At 41.7% G+C, this 22734-nt stretch overlaps 1 protein-coding gene across 7 annotated transcripts in view; it reads right to left on the bottom strand.

Annotated features, from left to right (window-relative positions):
• PTCH1 (patched 1) overlaps positions 1–22734 on the bottom strand; it is a 141487-nt gene that overhangs the window by 27094 nt on the left and 91659 nt on the right. For all 7 annotated transcript variants that reach the window (XM_038768137.1, XM_038768139.1, XM_038768140.1 and 4 more), the window contains 3 exons: positions 15133–15275; positions 13228–13411; positions 3465–3745 (listed from right to left, as the gene is read on the bottom strand). In XM_038768137.1, coding sequence (XP_038624065.1) covers positions 3465–3745; positions 13228–13411; positions 15133–15275 — 608 coding nt within the window. The remainder of the gene's footprint in view (positions 1–3464; positions 3746–13227; positions 13412–15132; positions 15276–22734) is intronic.

Here is a 22734-nt window from a genome sequence, read left to right as displayed (position 1 = left end):
AGTGGTGGGCACATAGTAAGCGCTTCACAAATACACCAATTATTATTCTCTGGGTCTCAGTTCCCTCCTCTGTCAAATAGGGATGAAGACCGTGAGCCCCCCGGGGGACAACTTCATCACCTTGTATCCCCCCAAGGTGCTTAGAACAGTGCTGGGAACATAGTAAGCGCTTAATAAATGCCGTTATTATTATTATTATTAGCAAGGGCTTCACAGATACCATTATCATAGTAAGCACTTAATAAATGCCATCATTACTATAGCAAGGGCTTCACAGATGATACCATCATCATAGTAAGCGCTTAATAAGTGCCATCATTACTTAGAACAGTGCTTTGCACATAGTAAGTGCTTAATAAATGCCATTATTATTATTATTATTAGCAAGGGCTTCACAGATGATACCATCGTCATAGTAAGCGCTTAATAAATGCCATCATTACTACAGCAAGGGCTTCACAGATGATACCATCATCATAGTAAGCGCTTAATAAATGCCATCATTACTACAGGAAGGGCTTCACAGATGATACCATCATCATAGTAAGCGCTTAATAAATGCCTTCTTTACTACAGCAAGGGCTTCACAGATAATACCATCATCATGGCAAGCGCTTAATAAGTGCCATCATTACTTAGAACAGTGCTTTGCGCATAGTAAGTGCTTAATAAATGCTGTTATTATTATTATTATTATTATTGTTAGCAAGGGCTTCACAGACACCATCATCATAGTAAGCACTTAATAAATGCCATCATTACTACAGCAAGGGCTTCACAGATGATAACATCATCATAGTAAGCGCTTAATAAATGCCATCATTACTTAGAACAGTGCTTAGCACATAGTAAGTGCTTAATAAATGCCATTATTATTATTATTATTGTTATTATTATTATTATTATTATTATTATTATTATTATTATTATTATTAGCAAGGGCTTCACAGATACCATCATCATAGTAAGCGCTTAATAAATGCCAGCATTACTACAGCAAGGACTTCACAGATACCACCATCATAGTAAGCACTTAATAAATGCCATCATTACTTAGAACAGTGCTTTGCACATAGTAAGTGCTTAATAAATGCTGGTATTATTATTATTATTAGCAAGGGCTTCACAGAATGATACCATCATCATAGTAAGCGCTTAATAAATGCCATCATTACTACAGCAAGGGCTTCACAGATACCATCATCATAGTAAGCACTTAATAAGTGCCATCATTACTATAGCAAGGGCTTCAGAGATGATACCATTATCATAGTAAGCATTTAATAAATGCCATCATTACTTAGAACAGTGCTTTGCGCATAGTAAGCGCTTAATAAATGCCATTATTATTATTATTATTAGCAAGGGCTTCACAGATGTTACCATCATCATAGTAAGCCCTGAATAAATGCCATCATTACTATAGCAAGGGCTTCACAGATGATACCATCATCATAGTAAGCACTTAATAAATGCCATCATTCCTATAGCAACGGCTTCACAGATACCATCATCATAGTAAGTGCTTAATAAATGCCTCGTTACCATAGCAAGGGCTTCACAGATACCATCATCATAGTAAGCGCTTAATAAATGCCATCATTACTACAGCAAGGGCTTCACGGATGATACCATCATCATAGTAAGCACTTAATAAGTGCCATCATTACCACAGCAAGGGCTTCACAGATGAGGCCATCATCATAGTAAGCGCTTAATAAATGCCATCATTACTTAGAACAGTGCTTTGCACATAGTAAGCGCTTAATAAATGCTGTTATTATTATTATTATTAGCAAGGGCTTCACAGACACCATCATCATAGTATGCGCTTAATAAGTGCCATCATTACTATAGCAAGGGCTTCACAGAGCTTTGCACATAGTAAGCGCTTAATAAATGCCGTTATTATTATTATTATTATTATTATTATTATTATTATTATTAGCAAGGGCTTCACAGATGATACCATCATCATAGTAAGTGCTTAATAAATGCCATCATTACTACAGCAAGGGCTTCACAGATGATACCATCATCATAGTAAGCGCTTAATAAATGCCATCATTACTTAGAACAGTGCTTTGCACATAGTAAGTGCTTAATAAATGCCATTATTATTATTATTATTATTAGCAAGGGCTTCACAGATGATGCCATCATCATAGTAAGTGCTTAATAAATGCCTCATTACCATAGCAAGGGCTTCACAGATACCATCATCATAGTAAGCGCTTAATAAATGCCATCATTACTATAGGAAGGACTTCAGATAGATACCATCATCATAGTAAGCGCTTAATAAATGCCATCATTACTTAGAACAGTGCTTTGTGCATAGTAAGTGCTTAATAAATGCCATTATTATTATTGTTATTAGCAAGGGCTTCACAGATAGATACCATCATCATAGTAAGCACTTAACAAATGCCATCATTACTATAGCAAGGGCTTCACAGAGCTTTGCACATAGTAAGCGCTTAATAAATGCTGTTATTATTATTATTATTAGCAAGAGCTTCACAGATGACACCATCATCATAGTAAGCGCTTAATAAATGCCATCATTTCTACAGCAAGGGCTTCACAGATACCATCAACATAGTAAGCGCTTAATAAATACCATCGTTACTTAGAACAGCACTTTGCAAATAGTAAGCGCTTAATAAATGCCATTATTATTATTATTATTAGCAAGGGCTTCACAGATACCATCATCATAGTAAGCGCTAAATAAATGCCATCATTACTATAGCAAGGGCTTCACAGAGCTTTGCACATAGTAAGCGCTTAATAAGTGCCGTTATTATTATTATTATTAGCAAGGGCTTCACAGATGATGCCACCATCATAGTAAGCGCTTAATAAATGCCATCATTACTACAGCAAGGCCTTCACAGATGCCATCATCATTATTATGATGTAATAATATTGGGAACATATGTATATATATTTGTACATATTTATTACTCTATTATTTATTTATTTATTTTACTTGTACATATCTATGCTATTGATTTTATTTTGTTAGTAGGTTTGGTTTTGTTCTCTGTCTCCCCCTTTTAGACTGTGAGCCCACTGTCGGGTAGGGACCGTCTCTAGATGTTGCCCACTTGGACTTCCCAAGCGCTTAGTCCAGTGCTCTGCACACAGGAAGCGCTAAATAAATACGATTGATGATGATGATGATGATGATGATGATCATTACTACAGCAAGGCCTTCACAGATCCCATCATAGTAAGCGCTTAATAAACGCCATCCTTATTACAGCAAGGCCTTCACAGATCCCATCCTCGTTATTATGACATAATAACATTGGGAACATGTAGTGGTCCTTCCCCAGCGCTTAGTACAGTGCTCCGCACACAGTAAGCGCTCAATAAAGATGAGATTGATTGATTGATTACTATCAATCAATTGATTGATTACAGTTGCTATTTTCTGTCCTCCAGGGCGGACTCACGATGACGGCGGCGGCCCCGGGGTTGAGGAGGAAGAGGGCGCAGACGAGGAAGGTGGCGGCCAAGACAACCCCGACGGAGAGGAGCAGCCAGCGGCGAAGGCCAACGTACTGCTCCCAGAAGAGGAAGGGGTATCCATTGGGATAACTGGGCACCCCCAGTCGTGTGAAGTCCTCGCAGATGGCCCGCACCTGCCCGATGGCCGCCACGAAGTCCGATGTCTCCCGCAGCCCGTTGAGGTAGAAGGGGAATTGCACGAATTCCACCGGCTCCGCCGGGGGGACTGGAAGGAGAGACCCAAAGGGGTGATCATCAATCAATCAATCAATCAATTTCGTTCATTCATTCATTCATTCATTCATTCATTCATTCATTCATTCATTGATGTTGACAGCTTGGACTTCCCAAGCACTTAGAACAGTGCTCTGCACACAGTAAGCGCTATTTATTTATTTATTTATTTATTTATTTATTTATTTATTCATCCATTTATTTATTTATTTATCTATTATTCATTTATTTATTTATTTATTTATTTATTATCATTTTTTATTTATTTATGTATGTATGCATGTATGTATGTATTTATTTATTTATGTATGTATGTATGTATGTATGTATGTATGTATGTATGTATGTCGCCAGCTTGGACTTCCCAAGCACTTAGTAACAGTAAGCGCTCTTTGTTTATTTGTTTATTTATTTTTATTTATATATTTAATTATTTATTTATGTTGCCAGCATGGACCTCCCAAGCGCTTAGTCCAGTGCTCTGCACACAGTAAGCGCTCTTTATTTATTTATTTATTTATTTATTTATTTATTTGCTTATTTATTTATGTATTTATTTATTTATGTTGCCAACTTGGACTAGTCCAGTGCTCTGCACACAGTAAGCGCTCTTTATTTATATGTATGTATGTATGTATGTATGTATTTATTTATTTATCTATCTATCTATTTATTTATTTATTTATGTTGCCAGCTTGGACTTCCCAAGCGCTTAGTCCAGTGCTCTGCACACAGTAAGTGCTCTTCATTTATTTATTTATTTATTTATTTATTTATTTGTTGGGTAGGGACTGTCTGTAGATGTTGCCAACTTGGACTTCCCAAGCACTCAGTACAGTGCTCGGCACACAGGAAGCGCTCAATAAATCTGATTGAATGAATGAATGAATGACTGTCGGGTAGGGACCGTCTCTCTATGTTGCCAACTTGGACTTCCCAAGCGCTTAGTACAGTGCTCGGCACACACAGGAAGCGCTCAATAAATACGATGGAATGAATGAATGAATGTTGGGTAGGGACCGTCTCTAGATGTTGACAACTTGTCCTTCCCAAGCGCTTAGTACAGTGCTCGGCACAAAGGAAGCGCTCAATAAATACGATTGAATGAATGAATGAATGTTGGGTAGGGACCGTCTCTAGATGTTGCCAACTTGGACTTCCCAAGCGCTTAGTACAGTGCTCTGCACACACAGGAAGCGCTCAATAAATACGATGGAATGAATGAATGAATGTTGGGTAGGGATCGTCTCTAGATGTTCTCAACTTGGACTTCCAAAGCGCTTAGTACAGTGCTCGGCACACACAGGAAGCGCTCAATAAATACAATTGAATGAATGAATGAATGTATATGTTTGTACATATTTATCACTCTATTTATTTTACTTGTACATATTTATTCTATTTATTTTGTTAATATGTTTTGTTTTGTTCTCTGTCTCCCCTTTCTATCCTGTGAGCCCACTGTTGGGGAGGGACCGTCTCTAGATGTTGCCAACTTGGACTTCCCAAGCACTTAGTACAGTGCTCTGCACATAATAAGCACTCAAGAAATACAATGGAATGAATGAATGATAGTACTGAGGCCTGTCCACATGTTTTATCTACCCAGCGCTTAGAGCAGTGCGTGGCACATAGTAAGCACTTAACAAATACCATCATTATTATTATTATATCATTATTCTCTGGGCCTCAGTTTCCTCATCTGGAAAATGAGGACGAAGCCCGTGAGCCCCCCGGGGGACAACCTCATTACCTTGTATCTCCCCAGCGCTTAGAACAGTGCTGGGCACATAGTAAGCGCTTAACAAATACCATCTTCTATTATTATTATTATCATTATTACTAAGCGCTTAATAAATACTATAATTATTATTATTATTATTGTTATTCTCTGGGCCTCAGTTCCCTCATCTGTCAAATGGAGATGAAGACTGTAAGCCCCCCGGGGGCCAACCTCATCACCTTGTATCCCCCTCCCCCTGGCGCTTAGAATGGTGCTCGGCACCTCATAAGCACTTAACAAATACCATCTTCTATTATTATTGTTACTATTAAGTCCTTAACAAATACCAACATTATTATTATTATTATCATTATTCTCTGTGCCTCAGTTCCCTTGTCTGTTAAATGGGGATGAAGACCATGAGCCCCCCGGGGGACAACCTCATCACCTTGGATCTCCCCCGGCGCTTAGAACGATGCTCGGCACCTCGTAAGCACTTAACAAATATCATTATTATTATTATTATTATTATTATTATTATTATTATTGTTACTATTAAGCGCTTAGTAAATACCATTATTATTATTATTATTATTATTATTATTATTATTATTATTATGCCTCAGTTCCCTCCTCTGTCAAATGGGGATGAAGATCGTGAGCCCCATGGGGGACAACCTCATCACCTTGTATCCCCCCCGGCGCTTAGAACGGTGCTCATCACCTAGTAAGCGCTGAACAAATACCAACATTATTGTTATTATTATTATTATCATTATTATTAAGCCTCAGTTCCCTCCTCTGTCAAATGGGGAGGAAGACCATGAGCCCCCCGGGGGACAACATGATCACCATGTATCCCCTGCAGTGCTTAGAACGATGCTCGGCACCTCGTAAGCGCTTAACAAATACCAACATTATTGTTATTATTAGTATTATTATTATTATTCTTATCATTATTATTAAGCCTCAGTCCCCTCCTCTGTCAAATGGGGATGAAGACCGTGAGCCCCCCGGGGGCCAACCTCATCACCTTGTATCCCCTGCAGCGCTTAGAACGGTGCTCGGCACCTCGTAAGCGCTTCACAAATACCATCATTATTATTATTATTGTTACTGTTAAGCGCTTAATAAATACCAACATTGTGATTATTATCATAATCATATAATTAATAATAATAATAATAATAAGCCTCAGTTCCCTCCTCTGTCAAATGGGGATGAGGACCGTGAGCCTCCCAGTCGACAACCTCATCACCTTGTATCCCCCCGGCGCTTAGAACGGTGCTCGGCACCTAATAAGCGCTTAACAAATACCAACATTATTGTTATTATTATCATTATTATTATTAATCCTCAGTTCCCTCCTCTGTCAAATGGGGATGAAGACCATGAGCCCCCCGGGGGACAACCTCATCACCTTATCTTCCCCCCGGCACTTAAACGGTGCTTGGCACCCAGTAAGCGCTTCCCAAATACCATCATTACTATTATTATTGTTACTATTAAGCGCTTAACAGATACCAACATTGTTATTATTATTATTATTAAGCCTCAGTTCCCTCCTCTGTCAAATGGGGATGAAGACTGTGAGCCCCCCGTGGGACAACCTCATCACCTTGTATCCCCCCCGGCGCTTAGAATGGTGCTCATCACCTAGTAAGCGCTTAACAAATACCAACATTATTGTTATTATTGTTATTATTATTATTATCATTATTATTAAGCCTCAGTTCCCTCCTCTGTCAAATGGGGATGAAGACTGGGAGCCCCACGGGGGACAACTGGATGATCTTGTCTCCCCACCAGCACTTACAGCGGTGCTCGGCACCTCGTAAGCGCTTCCCAAATACCATCATTATTATTATCATTGTTGCTATTAAGCGCTTAACAAATACCAACAATATTATTATTATTATTAATAAGCCTCAGTTCCCTCCTCTGTCAAATGGGGATGAAGACTGCCACGGGGGACAACCTCATCACCTTGGATCCCCTGCAGCGCTTAGAACGGTGCTCGGCACCTAGTAAGCGCTTCACAAATACCATCATTATTATTATCGTTGTTCCTATTAAACGTTTAACAAATACCAACATTATTATTATTATTAGCAATAATAATAATAATAATAAGCCTCAGTTCCCTCCTCTGTCAAATGGGGATGAAGACCTCCATGGGGGCCAAACTCATCACCTTGTATCCCCTGCAGCGCTTAGAACAGTGCTTGGCACTTCATAAGCGCTTCCCAAATACCATCATTATTATTATGATTGTTACTAAGCGCCTAACAAATACCAACATTATTATTTTTATTATTATTATTAATAATAATAAGCCTCAATTCCCTCCTCCGTCAAATGGGAATGAAGACCGCCACGGGGGCCAACCTCATCACCTTGGATCCCCTGCAGCCTTTAGAACGGTGCTCGGCACCTCGTAAGCGCTTCTGAAATACCATCATTATTATTATGATTGTTACTATTAAGCACTTAACAAATACCAACATTATGATTATTCTTTGTTATTCATCATTATTATCAATATTAACATAATATAATCACTAATTAATATTAATATAATATAATATATAATGTAATATATAATATATCCTATATCATAATTATATATTATGAATGTATATAATATAATGATATAATATTTGATATAATATTATTTTTATTGATATTATTATCAATAATAATAGTAATAATAATAATAATAAGCCTCAGTTCCCTCCTCTGTCAAATGGGATGAAGACTGCCACGGGGGCCAACCTCATCACCTTGGATCCCCTCGTAAGCGCTTCCCAAATACCATCTTTGTTATTATGATTGTTACTATTAAGCACTTAACAAATACCAACATTATTATTAATTATTATTAATAATTATCATTACTATTAATATAATATAATTAATATAAAAATATACAATATATTATATTATGTTATATATTATTTATTATAATTATATCTTATAATTATGTATAATATGATGATATGATAATAATGATAATGATAATGATGATAATAATAATAATAATAATAATAATAATAATAATAATAATAATAATCCTCAGTTCCCTCCTCTGTCAAATGGGGATGAAGACTGCCTCGGGGGCCAACCTCATCACCTTGGTTCCCCCGCAGCGCTTAGAGCGGTGCTCGGCACCTCGTAAGCGCTTCCCAAATGCCATCATTATTATGATGATTGTTGCTATTAAGCGCTTAACAAATACCAACATTATTATTATTATTTATCATTCATTATTATCAATATTAATATAATATAATTAATACTTATTATTAATATCAATTAATGATATATTATATCATATGCTATATATACTATAATATATACTATAATTATATGATATGATGATATAATATTTAATACATTGTGTATTATAATTTCATATTATGATTATATATAATATGATGATATAATATTAATAGTATTACTATTATTATCAATAATAATAATAATAATAAGCCTCAGTTCTCGCCATGTCAAATGGGGATGAAGACCGCCACGAGGGCCAACCTCATCACCTCGGATCCCCCGCAGCGCTTAGAGCGGTGCTCGGCACCTCGTAAGCGCTTCCCAAATACCATCATTGTTATTATCATTGCTGCTATTAAGCGCTTAACAAACACCGACATTATTATTAATTAATAATAATAATTAATAATATTAATATAATATAATCAATGCAATAGCATATGATATGTTATATATCATAATGATACATCAGAATTCTATAATATAACGATATAATGATTAATATATTATTATTATTATTATTATTATTATTATTATTATTATTATTATTATTATTATTAATAATAATAAGCCTCAGTTCCCTCCTCTGTCAAATGGGGATGAAGACCGCCACGGGGGCCAACCTCATCACCTTGGATCCCCCGCAGTGCTTACAGCGGTGCTCGGCGCCTCGTAAGCGCTTCCCAAAATACCATCATTATTATTGATTGTTACTATTAAGCTATTAATACTATTAATACTATACTATTACTATTTGTTGGCATTAACAAATACCAACATTATTATTAATTATTATTAATAATAATTATTACCATTAACATAACATAATCAACACAATAATATACAATATATTATATAATTATATATTATAATTTGTATGATATAATGATATAATAATTTATATAATATTAATAATAATGGTGATGATGATAATAATAATAATAAGCCTCAATTCCCTCCTCTGTCAAATGGGGATGAAGACCACCACGGGGGCCAACCTCATCACCTCGGATCCCCCGCAGCGCTTAGAGCGGTGCTCGGCGCCTCGTAAGCGCTTCCCAAATACCATCATTATTATTATCATTGCTGCTATTAAGCACTTAAATACCGACATTATTATTAATTGATAATAATAATTAATAATATTAATATAATATAACCAATGCACTAACATATGATATATGATATATTATAATTGTATATTATAATTAAATATAATATAATGATAATTATCACTTATTATTATTATCAATATTAATATACTGAATAATTATTATTAATAGGAATGTAACAGTAAAACAATATATTATATGCTATATATCACGTATATAATTACATTATAATTATATAATATAATGATACAATATTTAATTATTAATATAAATATAATATAATATGATGATATGTTATATATAATTAATATGATAATATGTAATATATATCATATATCACATTATATATTATACATATTATATATTATGATTATATATAATATAATGATATAATAATTTATATAATGTTAATATTAATAATATTAATAATAATAATAATAGCAATGCTAATAATAATAAGCCTCAGTTCCCTCCTCTGTCAAATGGGGATGAAGACCACCACGGGGGCCAACCTCATCACCTCAGATCCCCCACAGCGCTTAGAGTGGTGCTCAGTGCCTCGTAAGCGCTTCCCAAATACCATCATTATCATGATGATTGTTGCTATTAAGCGCTTAACAAATACCAACATTATTATTAATGAATAACAATACTAAATAATATTACTATAATATAATTAATGTAATAACCTATGATATCTTATATATAATAATTATATATTATAATCATCTATAATGTAATGATATAATCATTAATATAATATTAATGTTACTATCAATAATAACAATGATGATGATAATGATGATAATAATGATGATGATGATGATGATGATGATAATAATAATAATAATAATAATAATAATAATAATAATAATAATAATCCTCAGTTCCCTCCTCCGTCAAATGGGGATGAAGTCTGCCACGGTGGCCAACCTCATCACCTTGGATCCCCCGCAGCGCTTAGAGTGCTGCTCGGCACCTCATAAGCCCTTCCGAAATACCATCATCATTATTATGATTATTGCTATTAAGCACTTAACAAATACCAACATTATTATTATTTATTATTCATTATCATCAATATTAATATAATATAATCAATAATTATTATTAATATAAATTAATGATATATCATATCACATGCTATATATAATATATTATAATTATATATGATATAATGATATAATATTTAATATATTATGTATTATAACTTTATATTATGATTATATGTAATGTAATGATATAATATTAATATTATTAGTATTCTTATCAATAATACTACTACTACTAATAATAAGCCTCAGTTCTCACCTCTGTCAAATGGGGATGAAGACCGCCCCGGGGGCCAACCTCATCACCTTGGATCCCCCGCAGCGCTTAAAGCGGTCCTCGGCGCCTCATAAGCGCTTCCCAAATACCATCATTGTTATTATCATTGTTGTTATTAAGCGCTTAACAAATACCGACATCATTATTAATTAATAATAATAATTAATAATGTTAATATAATATAATCAATGTGATAACATACGATATATTATATATTATGATTATATATCAGAATTATATAATATAATGATATAATGATTAACATAACATTAAAATTATTATCAATAATAATGATGATAATAATGATGATGATGATGATAATAATAATAATAATAATAATAATAATAATAATAATAATAATAATAATAAGCCTCAGTTCCCTTCTCTGTCATATGGGGATGAAGACCACCACGGGGGCCAACCTCATCACCTTGGATCCCCCGCAGCGCTTTGAGCGGTGCTCAGCGCCTCGTAAGTGCTTCCCAAAATACCATCATTATTATTGATTGTTACTATTAAGCTATTAATACTATTAATACTATACCATTACTATTTGTTGGCATTAACAAATACCAACATTATTACTTATTATTATTAATAATTATTATTACTATTAACATAATATAAATAATACAATATATTATATATTATAATTATGTATTATAATTATGTATGATATAATGGTACAATGATTTATATAATATTAATAATAATGATGATGATGGTGATAATAATAATAAGACTCAGTTCCCTCCTCTGTCAAATGGGGATGAAGACTGCCACGGGGGCCAACCTCATCACCTTGGATCCCCCGCAGCGCTTAGAGCGGTGTTCGGCACCTCGTAAGTGCTTCCCAAATACTATCACTGTTATTATCATTGTTGCTATTAAGCACCTAACAAATACCGACATCATTATTAATTAATAATAATAATCAATAATATTAATATAATATAATCAATGCAATAACATATGCTATATTTTATATTATAATTATATATATAGTATAATGATATAATAATTAATATAGCATCAACATTATTATTATTAAAAATAATGATGATTATAATAATAATAAGGCTCAGTTCCCTCCTCTGTCAGATGGGGATGAAGACCGCCACAGGGGCCAACCTCATCACCTTGGATCCCCCGCAGCGCTTAGAGCGGTGCTCGGCGCCTCGTAAGCACTTCCCAAATACCATCAATCAATCAATCAATCAATCAATCAATCAATCGTATTTATTGAGCGCTTACTATGTGCAGAGCACTGTACTAAGCGCATGGGAAGTACAAATTGGCATCACATAGAGACAGTCCCTACCCAACAGTGGGCTCACAGTCTAAAAGGGGGAGACAGAGAACAGAACCAAACATACCAACAAAATAAAATAAAATAAGTAGGATAGAATCATTATCATTATGATGATGATTGTTGCTATTAAGCGCTTAACAAATACCAACATTATTATTAATTATTCATAAAAATTAATGATATTAATATAATCCATGCAATAACATGATATATTATATAGTATAATTATATATTATAATTATATATAATGATATAATAATTAATATAATATTAATATTATCAACAATGATGATGATGATGATGATGATGATGATGATGATGATGATGATGATGATGATAATAATAATAAGCCTCAGTTCCCTCCTCTGTCAAATGGGGATGAAGACCGCCACGGGGGCCAACCTCATCACCTTGGATACATATTATACATATTATATATTATATTATATCACATACTTTATATTATAATTATATATAATATAATGATGTAATAATTAATATAATATTAATGTAATTAATAATAATAATAATAATAATAATAATAAGCCTCAGTTCCCTCCTCTGTCAAATGGGGATGAAGACCGCCACGGGGGCCAACCTCATCACCTTGGATCCCCCGCAGCCCTTAGAGCAGTGCTCGGCGCCTCGTAAGCGCTTCCCAAATCCCACCATCATTATTCTTATCATTCGAAGGGTCGGCAGCGTGCGGGACTCACTGTGCAGCTGGGTGTCGGGCACGAAGTCGGCCTTGTCGTGGATCCACTCGGGCCGGTGGGGCCGGATGTTGGCCTGCGAGGAGGCGTAGGCCACGGGGTCGTTGCTCACCCAGGCCGTCAGGTACGTATAGAAGGCGTTGGGGTTGATGATCCCATCCGGATCCACCAATCGCTGCTTGGTCAGCTGCGGGGGGCGGGGGGCGGTCAGCCGGGAGCCCCCCGGGCCCCCCACCGCCGCTCAGTACAGTCCCCGCCGACAGGGGACTGACGCCCCCCCCGGCCACTGGTTGAGTCGGCCGTCTCCCCCTTTGAGACCGCGAGCCCATCGTTGGGTAAGAACTATCTCGATCTGGTGCCCAATTGGACTTTCCAAGCGCTCAGTACAGTGCTCTGCACGCAGGAAGCGCTCAGTACATACAACTGAATGAATGATGGGACGGAGGCCCGTCTACTGGTTTTGTGGTGTCGTCCGTCTCTCCCTTCTAGACAGCGAGCCCGTCGTCGGGTAAGAATCGTCTCGATCTGGAGCCCAGTTGGACTTTCCAAGCGCTCAGTACAGTGCTCTGCACAAAGGAAGCGCTCAATACATACTACTGAAAGAATGAATGATGGAATCGAGGCCCATCTGCTTGTTTTGTGTTGTTGTCCGTCCCCTCCTTCTAGACCGCGAGCCCGTCGTTGGGTAAGAATTATCTCGATCTGGTGCCCAATTGGACTTTCCAAGTGCTCAGTACAGTGCTCTGCACAAAAGAAGCGCTCAAAACATACTATTGAATGAATGAATGATGGAATCGAGGCCCATCTGCTAGTTTTGTGGTGTCGTCCGTCCCCCCCTTCTAGACCGCATGCCTGTCATCTGGTAGGGATTGTCTCGATCTGGTGCCCAATTGGACTTTCCAAGCGCTCAGTACAGTGCTCTGCACGCAGAAAGCGCTCAATACATACAACTGAATGAATGATGGGATGGACACTTTTCTACTTGCTTTGTTTTGTCGTCCATCTCCCCCTTCTAGAACGTGAGCCCGTCGTCACATCAGGGTTGTCTCTCTCTGTTACCCAACTGGACTCCATCCGTTGCCCAATTGGACTCTCCAAGTGCTTACTACAGTGCTCCGCACGCAGGAAGCACTCAGTAAATACAATTGAATGAATGAATGATGGGATGGAGGCCCGTCTCCTTGTTCTGTGTTGTCGTCCGTCTCCCCCTTCTAGACCGCGAGCCCGTCGTCGCATCGGGGTTGTCTCTCTCTGTTACCCAATTGGACTCCATCTGTTGCCCAATTGGACTCTCCAAGCGCTTCCTACAGTGCTCCGCACACAGGAAGCGCTCAATAAATAAGACTGAATGAATGAATGATGGGATCGAGGCCCATCTACTTGCTTTGTTTTGTCATCCATCTCCCCCATCTAGACCGTGAGCCCTTTGTTGGGTCGGGATTGTCTCTCTCTGTTACATAATTGGACTCCACCTGTTGCCCAATTGGACTCTCCAAGCGCTTCCTACAGTGCTCCGCACACAGGAAGCGCTCAATACATACGATTGAATGAATGAATGATGGGATCAAGGCCCGTCTCCTTGTTCTGTATTGTCATCCGTCTCTCCCTTCTAGACCGCGAGCCCATCGTCGGGCCGGGATCATCTCTCTCCGTTGCCCAGTTGGGCTCTCCAAGCGCTTCCTACAGCGCTCCGCACGCAGGAAGCGCTCAATAGATACTCTGCATGGAATGGGTGCTCCGCACGCGGGAAGCGCTCAATACATAGGACGGAATGGATGCCCTGCCCGCAGGAAGCGCCCGCTAAATCCTCCTGGATGGAGGACGCTCTGGACGCCTGTCCGATGCGCAGAGGGGGCCGAGGCCCCTTGGCCCCGTCCCCAGGGTCGGGGGTCAGGGGTCAGGGGTCACCTGGGCGACGTCCACCGGCTTGTCCCTGCTGCCCGTCTGGATGAGGAGCTTGTAGGCCAGCACGGCGCTGTCGGAGCCGTTGCGGTAGTTTCCGGGGGAGATGTGCCCGGAGGCCCAGTCTCTGTCGAAGGCGTCCTGGAGGCCTGCAGGCACAGCCGGGACACGCGCCGCCCCGTCAGGCCCACCCCACCACCCTCCTCCTTCCATTTCTCCTCCTCCTCCTCCTCCCATTCCTTCTTCTCCTCCTCCTCTTCCTCCTTGTGTTTCTCCTCACGTTTCTCCTCCTCCTCCCATTTCTTCTCCTCCTCCTCCCCCTCTTCCTCCCATTTCTTCTCCTCCTCCTCCTCTTCCTCCTCCCGTTTCTCCTCCTCTTCCCATTTCTCCTCCTCCTCCTCCCATTTCTTCTCCTCCTCCTCTTCCTCCTTATGTTTCTCCTCCTCCTCCTTCCATTTCTTCTCCTCCTCTTCCTCCTCCCGTTTCTCCTCCTCCTCCCATTTCTCCTCCTCCTCCTCCTTCTCCCATTTCGTCTCCACCTCCTCCTCTTCCTCCTCATGTTTCTCCTCCTCCTCCCATTTCTTCTCCTCCTCCCATTTCTTCTCCTCCTCCTCCTATTTCTCCTCCTCCTTCTTCTCCCATTTCTTCTCCTCTTCCTCCTCTTCCTCCTTATGTTTCCCCTCCTCCCATTTCTCCTCCTCCTCCCATTTCTTCTCCTCCTCCTCCTCCTATTTCTCCTCCTCCTCCTCCTATTTCTCCTCCTCCTCCTCCTTCTCCCATTTCTTCTCCTCTTCTTCTTCTTCCTCCTTATGTTTCTCCTCCTCCTCCCATTTCTTCTCCTCCTCCCATTTCTTCTCCTCCTCCTCCTCCTATTTCTCCTCCTCCTCCTTCTTCTCCCATTTCTTCTCCTCTTCCTCCTCTTCCTCCTTATGTTTCTCCTCCTCTTCTTCCTCACGTTTCTTTCTCCTCCTCCTCCTCCCATTTCTTCTCCTCCTCCTCCTCCTCCTCCCATTTCTCCTCCTCCTCCTCCTTCTCCTCTTCCTCATGTTTCTCCTCCTCTTCCTCCTCCCATTTCTTCTCCTCCTCCTCCTCCTCCCATTTCTCCTCCTCCTCCTTCTCCTCTTCCTTCTTATGTTTCTCCTCCTCTTCCTCCTCCCATTTCTCCTCCTTCTCCTCCTCCTCCTCCTCCCGTTTCTTCTCCTCCTCCCGTTTCTTCTCCTCCTCCTATTTCTTCTCCTCCTCCTCCTTCTCCCGTTTCTTCTCCTCCCTCCTTCCTCTTTATGTTTCTCCTCCTCTTCCTCCTCACGTTTCTCCTCCTCCCATTTCTTCTCCTCGTCCTCTTCCTCCTGTTTCTCCTCCTCTTCCTCCTGACGTTTCTCCTCCTCCTCCCATTTCTCCTCCTCCTCCTGCTATTTCTTCTGTCTTCTCCTCCCACTTCTCCTCCTCCTCCCATTTCTCCTCTTCGTCCTCCTCCCATTTCTTTTGTCTTCTCCCATTTTTCTCCTCCTCCTCCCATTTCTTCTTTCTCCCATTTTTCCTCCTCCTCCCATTTCTCCTCTTCCTCCTCCCATTTCTCCTCTTCCTCCTCCCATTTCTTCTCCTCCTCCTCCTCCCATTTCTTCTGTCTTCTCCTCCCACTTCTCCTCCTCCACCCATTTCTCCTCTTCCTCCTCCTCCTCCTCCTCCCATTTCTGTCTTCTCCCATTTTTCCTCCTCCTCCCATTTCTATCCCCTCTTCTCTTCTTCCTCCCACTTTTCCTCCTCCTCCTCCTCCCATTTCTCCTCTTCCTCCTCCCATTTCTTCTCCTCCTCCTTTTCCCATTTCTTCTGTCTTCTCCTCCCACTTCTCCTCCTCCACCCATTTCTCCTCTTCCTCCTCCTCCTCCTCCTCCTCCTCCTCCCATTTCTGTCTTCTCCCATTTTTCCTCCTCCTCCCATTTCTATCCCCTCTTCTCTTCTTCCTCCCACTTTTCCTCCTCCTCCTCCTCCTCCCATTTCTCCTCTTCCTCTTCCTTCCCCCATTTTTCCTCCTCCTCTTCCTCCCATTTCTTCTGCTCCTCCTCCTCCTTTTCCCATTTCTTCTGTCTTCTCCTCCCACTTCTCCTCCTTCTCCCATTTCTCCCCTTCCTCCTCCTCCCATTTCTATCCCCTCTTAATAATAATAATAATGATGGCATTTATTAAGCACTTACTATGTGCCAAGCGCTGTTCTAAGTGCTGGGGGAGATAGAAGGTGATCAGGTTGTCCCATGGGGGGCTAACAGTCTTCATCCCCATTTGACAGATGAGGTCACTGAGGCCCAGAGAAGTGAAGTGACTCGCCCAAAGTCACCCAGCTGACAAGTGGCGGAGCCGGGATTTGAACCCATACCTCTGACACCAAAGCCCGGGCTCTTGCCACTGAGCCACGCTGCTCCTCCTCCTCCTCTTCTCTTCTTCCTCCCACTTTTCCTCTTCTCCCATTTCTATTCCTCCTCCTCCTCCCCCTCCCATTTCTATTCCTCTTCCTCCCATTTCTCCTCCTCCTCCTCCTCCCATTTCTCCTCCTGTTCCTCCACCCATTTCTATCCCCTCCTCTTCTTCCTCCCACTTTTCCTCTTTCTTCTCCCATTTCTATTCCTCCTCCTCCTCCCATTTCTCCTCTTCCTCCTCCTCCCATTTCTCCTCTTCCTCCTCCTCCCATTTCTCCTCTTCTTTCTCCTCCTTCCATTTCTCCTCCTGTTCCTCTACCCATTTCTATCCCCTCGTCTTCTTCCTCCCGTTTTTCCTTTCTTCTCCTCCCATTTCTATTCCTCGTCCTCCTCCCATTTCTCCTCTTCCTCGTCCTCCTCCCATTTCTCCTCTTCCTCCTCCTCCTCCCATTTCTCCTCCTCCCCCCATTTTTTCTCCTCCTCCTCCCATTTTTCTTCTTCTCCTCCTCCCATTTTTCCTCCTCCTCCTCCCATTTTTTTTCTCCTCCTCCTCCTCCTCCCATTTCTATCCCTCTTCTCTTCTTCCTCCCATTTTTCCTCTTTCTTCTCCCATTTCTATTCCTCCTCCTCCTCCCATTTCTCCTCTTCCTCCTCCTATTTCTCCTCCTCCTCCTCCCATTTTTTCTCCTCCTCTTCTCATTTCTTCTTCTCCTCTTTCTCCTCCTGTTCCTCCTCCCATTTATATCCCCTCTTCTCTTCTTCCTCTCACTTTTCCTCTTTCTTCTCCCATTTCTGCTCCTCCTCCTCCCACTTCTCCTCCTCCTCCTTCCCCACTTCTCCTCCTCCTCCTCCCATTTCTCTTCTTCTTCCTCCTCCTCCTCCCATTTCACCTCCTCTTCCTCTGCCCATTTCCATTCCTTCTCCTCTCTCACCATTTCTTCTTCTTCTCCCATTGCTTCACCTCTTTCCGCCTCCAATTTCTTCTCCTCCACCCAGTTCTTTTTCCTTCTCATCTTGCTCCCATTTCTCCTCCTCCTTCTCCTCCTACCCCTCTTCTTTCTTCTCCTCCTCTTCCCATTTCCATTCCTTCTCCTCCCTCACCCATGCCGTCTCCTTCTTCTCCTCTCATTTCTTCACCTCTCTCCTCCTCCCATTTCTTCTCCTCCTCCTCCACCTATTTTTTTCCTTCTCCTCTTCCTCCCATTTCTCCACCAACCCCTCCTCTTCGCCTCCTCCTCCCATTTCTTTCCCTCCTTCTCCTCCTCTTCCTCCACACATTTAATTTCTTCCTCTCCCACGTGTCTTTCCTCTCCTCCTCTTATTTCTTCTCCTCCTTCTTCTCGCATTCCTCTTCCTCCTCCTCCCATTTCTTCTCTTTCTCCTCTTCCAATTTCTTTTATTCCTCCTCCTCCTCCTCCTCCTCCTCCTCCTCCTCCCATTTCTCTTCCTCCTCCATTTTTCCCTCCTTCTCCCATTTCTCCCCCTCTTCCTCCCAATGTCTATTTCTACTCCTTCTCTGCTCATTTCTCTTCCTCCCTCTCCTTCCACTTCTTTTCTTTCTCCTCCTCATCCTCCACCCATTTCTATTCCTTCTCTTCCTCCTCCCATTTTTTCCTCCTTCTGCTCCTCCTCCTCTGTTCATTTCTATTCTTTGTCCTCTCCTTTCTCCTCCTTTTCCTCTTTCTCCTCCTCCGTTTCTTCTTCTTTTCCTCCCGCCTCTCTCCTCCTCCTCACGCTTCTCCTTTTCTGCCCATTTCCATTCCTCTGCCCATTCCTCATCTTTTTTCTCCTCCTCTTCCTCCTCCCCTTTCTATTCCTCCTCTTCCTCCTCCCATTTCTCCTCCTCCTTCTCCTCCCACTTCTCTTTCTCCTCCTCCTCCCCTTCCTCTGCCCATGTCTAGTCCTTCTCCGCCTCCTCCTCCCACGTCTTTTCTTTCTCCTCTTCCTCCCATTTTTTCTCCTTCTCCTCCTCTTCCTCCACCCATTTCTATCCCCTCATCTCTTCCTCCTCCCATTTTTCCCCTTTCTTCTCCCGCTTATCTTCCTTCTGGCCCGCCTCTCATTTTTACTCCCCCTCCTCCCATTTCTCCTCCTTCTTCTCCTGTCCTGATTCTACTTTCTCGTCCTTCCATTTCTTCTCCTCCTCCTCCTTTTCCTCGACCCATTTCCATTTCTCCTACTTTCTCCTGCTCCTCCCATTTTTCTCCTTCTCCTCCTCTTCCTCCATCTTTTTCTATCCCCTCATCTCTTCCTCCTCCCATTTTCCCCTGTCTTCTCCTTCCACTTCTCTTTCTTCTGCCCCACCTCTCATGTCTACCCTTCCTCCTCCTCCCCCCACTTCTTCTCCTCCTGCTCCTCCTCCTCCCATTTCTCCTCCTTCTTCTCCTGTCCCAATTCTATTTTTTCTCCCCCTCCCATTTCTTCTCCTTCTCCTCCTCTTCCTCCACCCATTTCCACTTCTCCTCCTTTCTCCTGCTCCTCCCATATCTCCACCTTCTTCTCCTCCTGCTTCTCATCTCTCTTTCACCTCCCATTTCTTCTTCTTCTCCTCATTCTTCTCCACCCACTCTCTTCTTTCTCCTCTGCCTTTTTCTTCTTTTCCTCCTCCCATTTCTGTTTCTTCTCCTTCTCCTTCCATTCCTCTCCCTTCTCCTCCCACTGCTCTTTCTCCTCCTCCCATTTCTTCTCCTCCTCCCCCACTTCTCCTCCTCCTTCTTATCCCGCTTCTCCTCCTCCTCCTCCTCCCATTTCTTCTTCTTCTCATCCCCTTTCTGTGCCCCATTTCTAGTCCTCCTCTGCCCACTTCTCTTTCTCCTCTTCCTCCCATTTTCTCCTTCTCCTCCTCTTCCTCCACCCATTTCTCTCCCCCTTCTCTTCCTCCTCCCATTTTTCCTCTTTCTTCTGCTCTTCCTCTCATTTCTACCCTTCCTCCTCCTCTTCCCCCCCCCCACCGACTTCGATTCCTTCTCCTCCTCCTCCCATTTCTTCTCCTTCTTCTCCTCCCAATTCTCCTTTTTCTCCTCCTCCCGTTTCTCCTCCTCCTCCTCTTCCTCCACCATTTCTCTTCCTTGTCCTCCTCTTCCCATTTCTCCTCCTTCTTCTCCTCTTTCTCCTCCTCCCCCCAGTATCTTCTCCTCCTCTTCCTCCCTCCACCTCTCTTCCTTCCCCTCCTCTTCCCATACCTCCTCCTCCTTCTCCTCCCAATTCTACTTTTTCTCCTCTTCTCATTTCTCCTCCTTCTTCTCCTCTTTCTCCTCCTCCACCCAGTATCTTTTCCTCCTCCTCCTCTTCCTCCCTCCACCTCTCTTCCATCCCCTCCTCTTCCCGACCAATTCTACTTTTTCCCCTCCTCCCATTCATTTCTTCTTCTCCTCCTCCTCTTCCTCCACCCACTCCCGTTCCTTCTCCTCCTCCATTTCTCCTCCCACTTCTCCACCTTCTTCTCCTCCCACTTCTCATCTCTCTCCATCACCTCCCATCTCTTCTTCTCCTCCTCATTCTTCTCCATCCACTTCTCCTCTTTCTCCTCCTCCTTCCATTTCTTCTCCTTTTCTTCCTCTTCCTCCTCCCTTTTCTATTCCTTCTCCTTCCATTTCTCTCCCTTCTCCTCCCCCATTTCTTCTCCTCTTCCTCCACCCATTTCTCTTCCTTCTCCTTCTCCCATTTTTCCTTTTTCTTCTTCTTCCACTTCTCTTTCTCCTGCTCTTCCTCTCATTTCTACCCCTCCTCCTCCTCTTTCTCCCCCCCACTTTGATTCCTTCCCCTCCTCCTCCCATTTCTTCTCCTTCTTCTCCTCCCAATTCTACTTTTTCTCCTCCTTCTTCTCCTTCCATTTCTCCTCTTCCTCTTCCCACTTCTATTCCTTCCCCCTTTCTCCTTCTCCTTCTCTTCTTTTTCCTCCTCCTCAGCCCATCTGTAGTCCATTGCTGTCCATTTCTCCTCGTTCTCTTTTTCCTCCTCCTCCTCCGCCCATTTGTAGTCCATTTCTGCTCATTTCTCCTCCTCCTTCTCTTCTTTTTCCTCCTCCTCCGTCCATCTGTAGTCCATTTCTGTCCATTTCTCCTCCTTCTCTTCTTTTCCCTCCTCCTCCTCCTCCTTTGCCCATCTGTAGTCCATTTCTGTCCATCTCTCCTCCTTCTCTTCTTTTTTCTCCTCCTCCTCCTCCTCTGCCCATTTGTGGTCTATTTCTGCTCATTTCTCCTCCTTCTTCTCTTCTTTTTCCTCCTCCTCCTCCTTTGCCCATCTGTAGTCCATTTCTGTCCATTTCTCCTCCTCTTCCTTTTCCTCCTCCTCCTCCTCTGCCCATTTGTACTCCATTTCTGCCCATTTTTCCTCCTCCTTCTCTTCTTTTTCCTCCTCCTCCGCCCATCTGTAGTCCATTTCTGTCCATTTCTCCTTCTCTTCTTTTCCTCCTCCTCCTCTGCCCATTTGTAGTCCATTTCTGCTCATTTCGCCTCCTCCTTCTCTTCTTTTTCCTCCTCCTCCTCCTCCTTTGCCCATTTGTCGCCCATTTCTGCCCATTTCTCCTTCATCTCTTCTTTTTCCTCCTCCTCCTCCTTCATCCATTTCTATTTTCTGCCACCCAGTCCCCCTCTTTCTTCTCCTCTTTCTCCTCCTCCTCCTCCTCTGCCCATTTGTAGTCTGTTTCTGCCCATTTCTCCTCCTCCTTCTCTTCTTTCTCCTCCTCCTCCACCCATCTGTAGTCCATTTCTGTCCATTTCTCCTTCTGTTCTTTTCCTCCTCCTCCTCTGCCCATTTGTAGTCCATTTCTGCTCATTTCTCCTCCTCCTTCTCTTCTTTTTCCTCCTCCTCCTCCTCCTTTGCCCATTTGTTGCCCATTTCTGCCCATTTCTCCTTCATCTCTTCTTTTTCCTCCTCCTCCTCCTTCACCCATTTCTGTTTTTTGCCACCCAGTCCCCCTCTTTCTTCTCCTCTTTCTCCTCCTCCTCTGCCCATTTGTAGTCCATTTCTGCTCATTTCTCCTCCTCCTTCTCTTCTTTTTCCTCCTCCTCCACCCATCTGTAGTCCATTTCTGTCCATTTCTCCTCCTTCTCTTCTTTGTCCTCCTCCTCCTCCTCTGTCCATCTGTAGTCCATTTCTGCTCATTTCTCCTCCTTCTCTTCTTTTTCCTCCTCCTCCGCCCATCTGTAGTCCATTTCTGTCCATTTCTCCTTCTCTTCTTTTTCCTCCTCCTCCT

The sequence above is a fragment of the Tachyglossus aculeatus genome, chromosome Y3, assembly GCF_015852505.1.
Source record: "Tachyglossus aculeatus isolate mTacAcu1 chromosome Y3, mTacAcu1.pri, whole genome shotgun sequence".
Classification (NCBI taxonomy): Eukaryota; Metazoa; Chordata; class Mammalia; order Monotremata; family Tachyglossidae; genus Tachyglossus; species Tachyglossus aculeatus.
The sequence above is the reverse complement of the archived record's forward strand: the minus strand, read 5'-3'. Positions and strand labels throughout refer to the sequence as shown.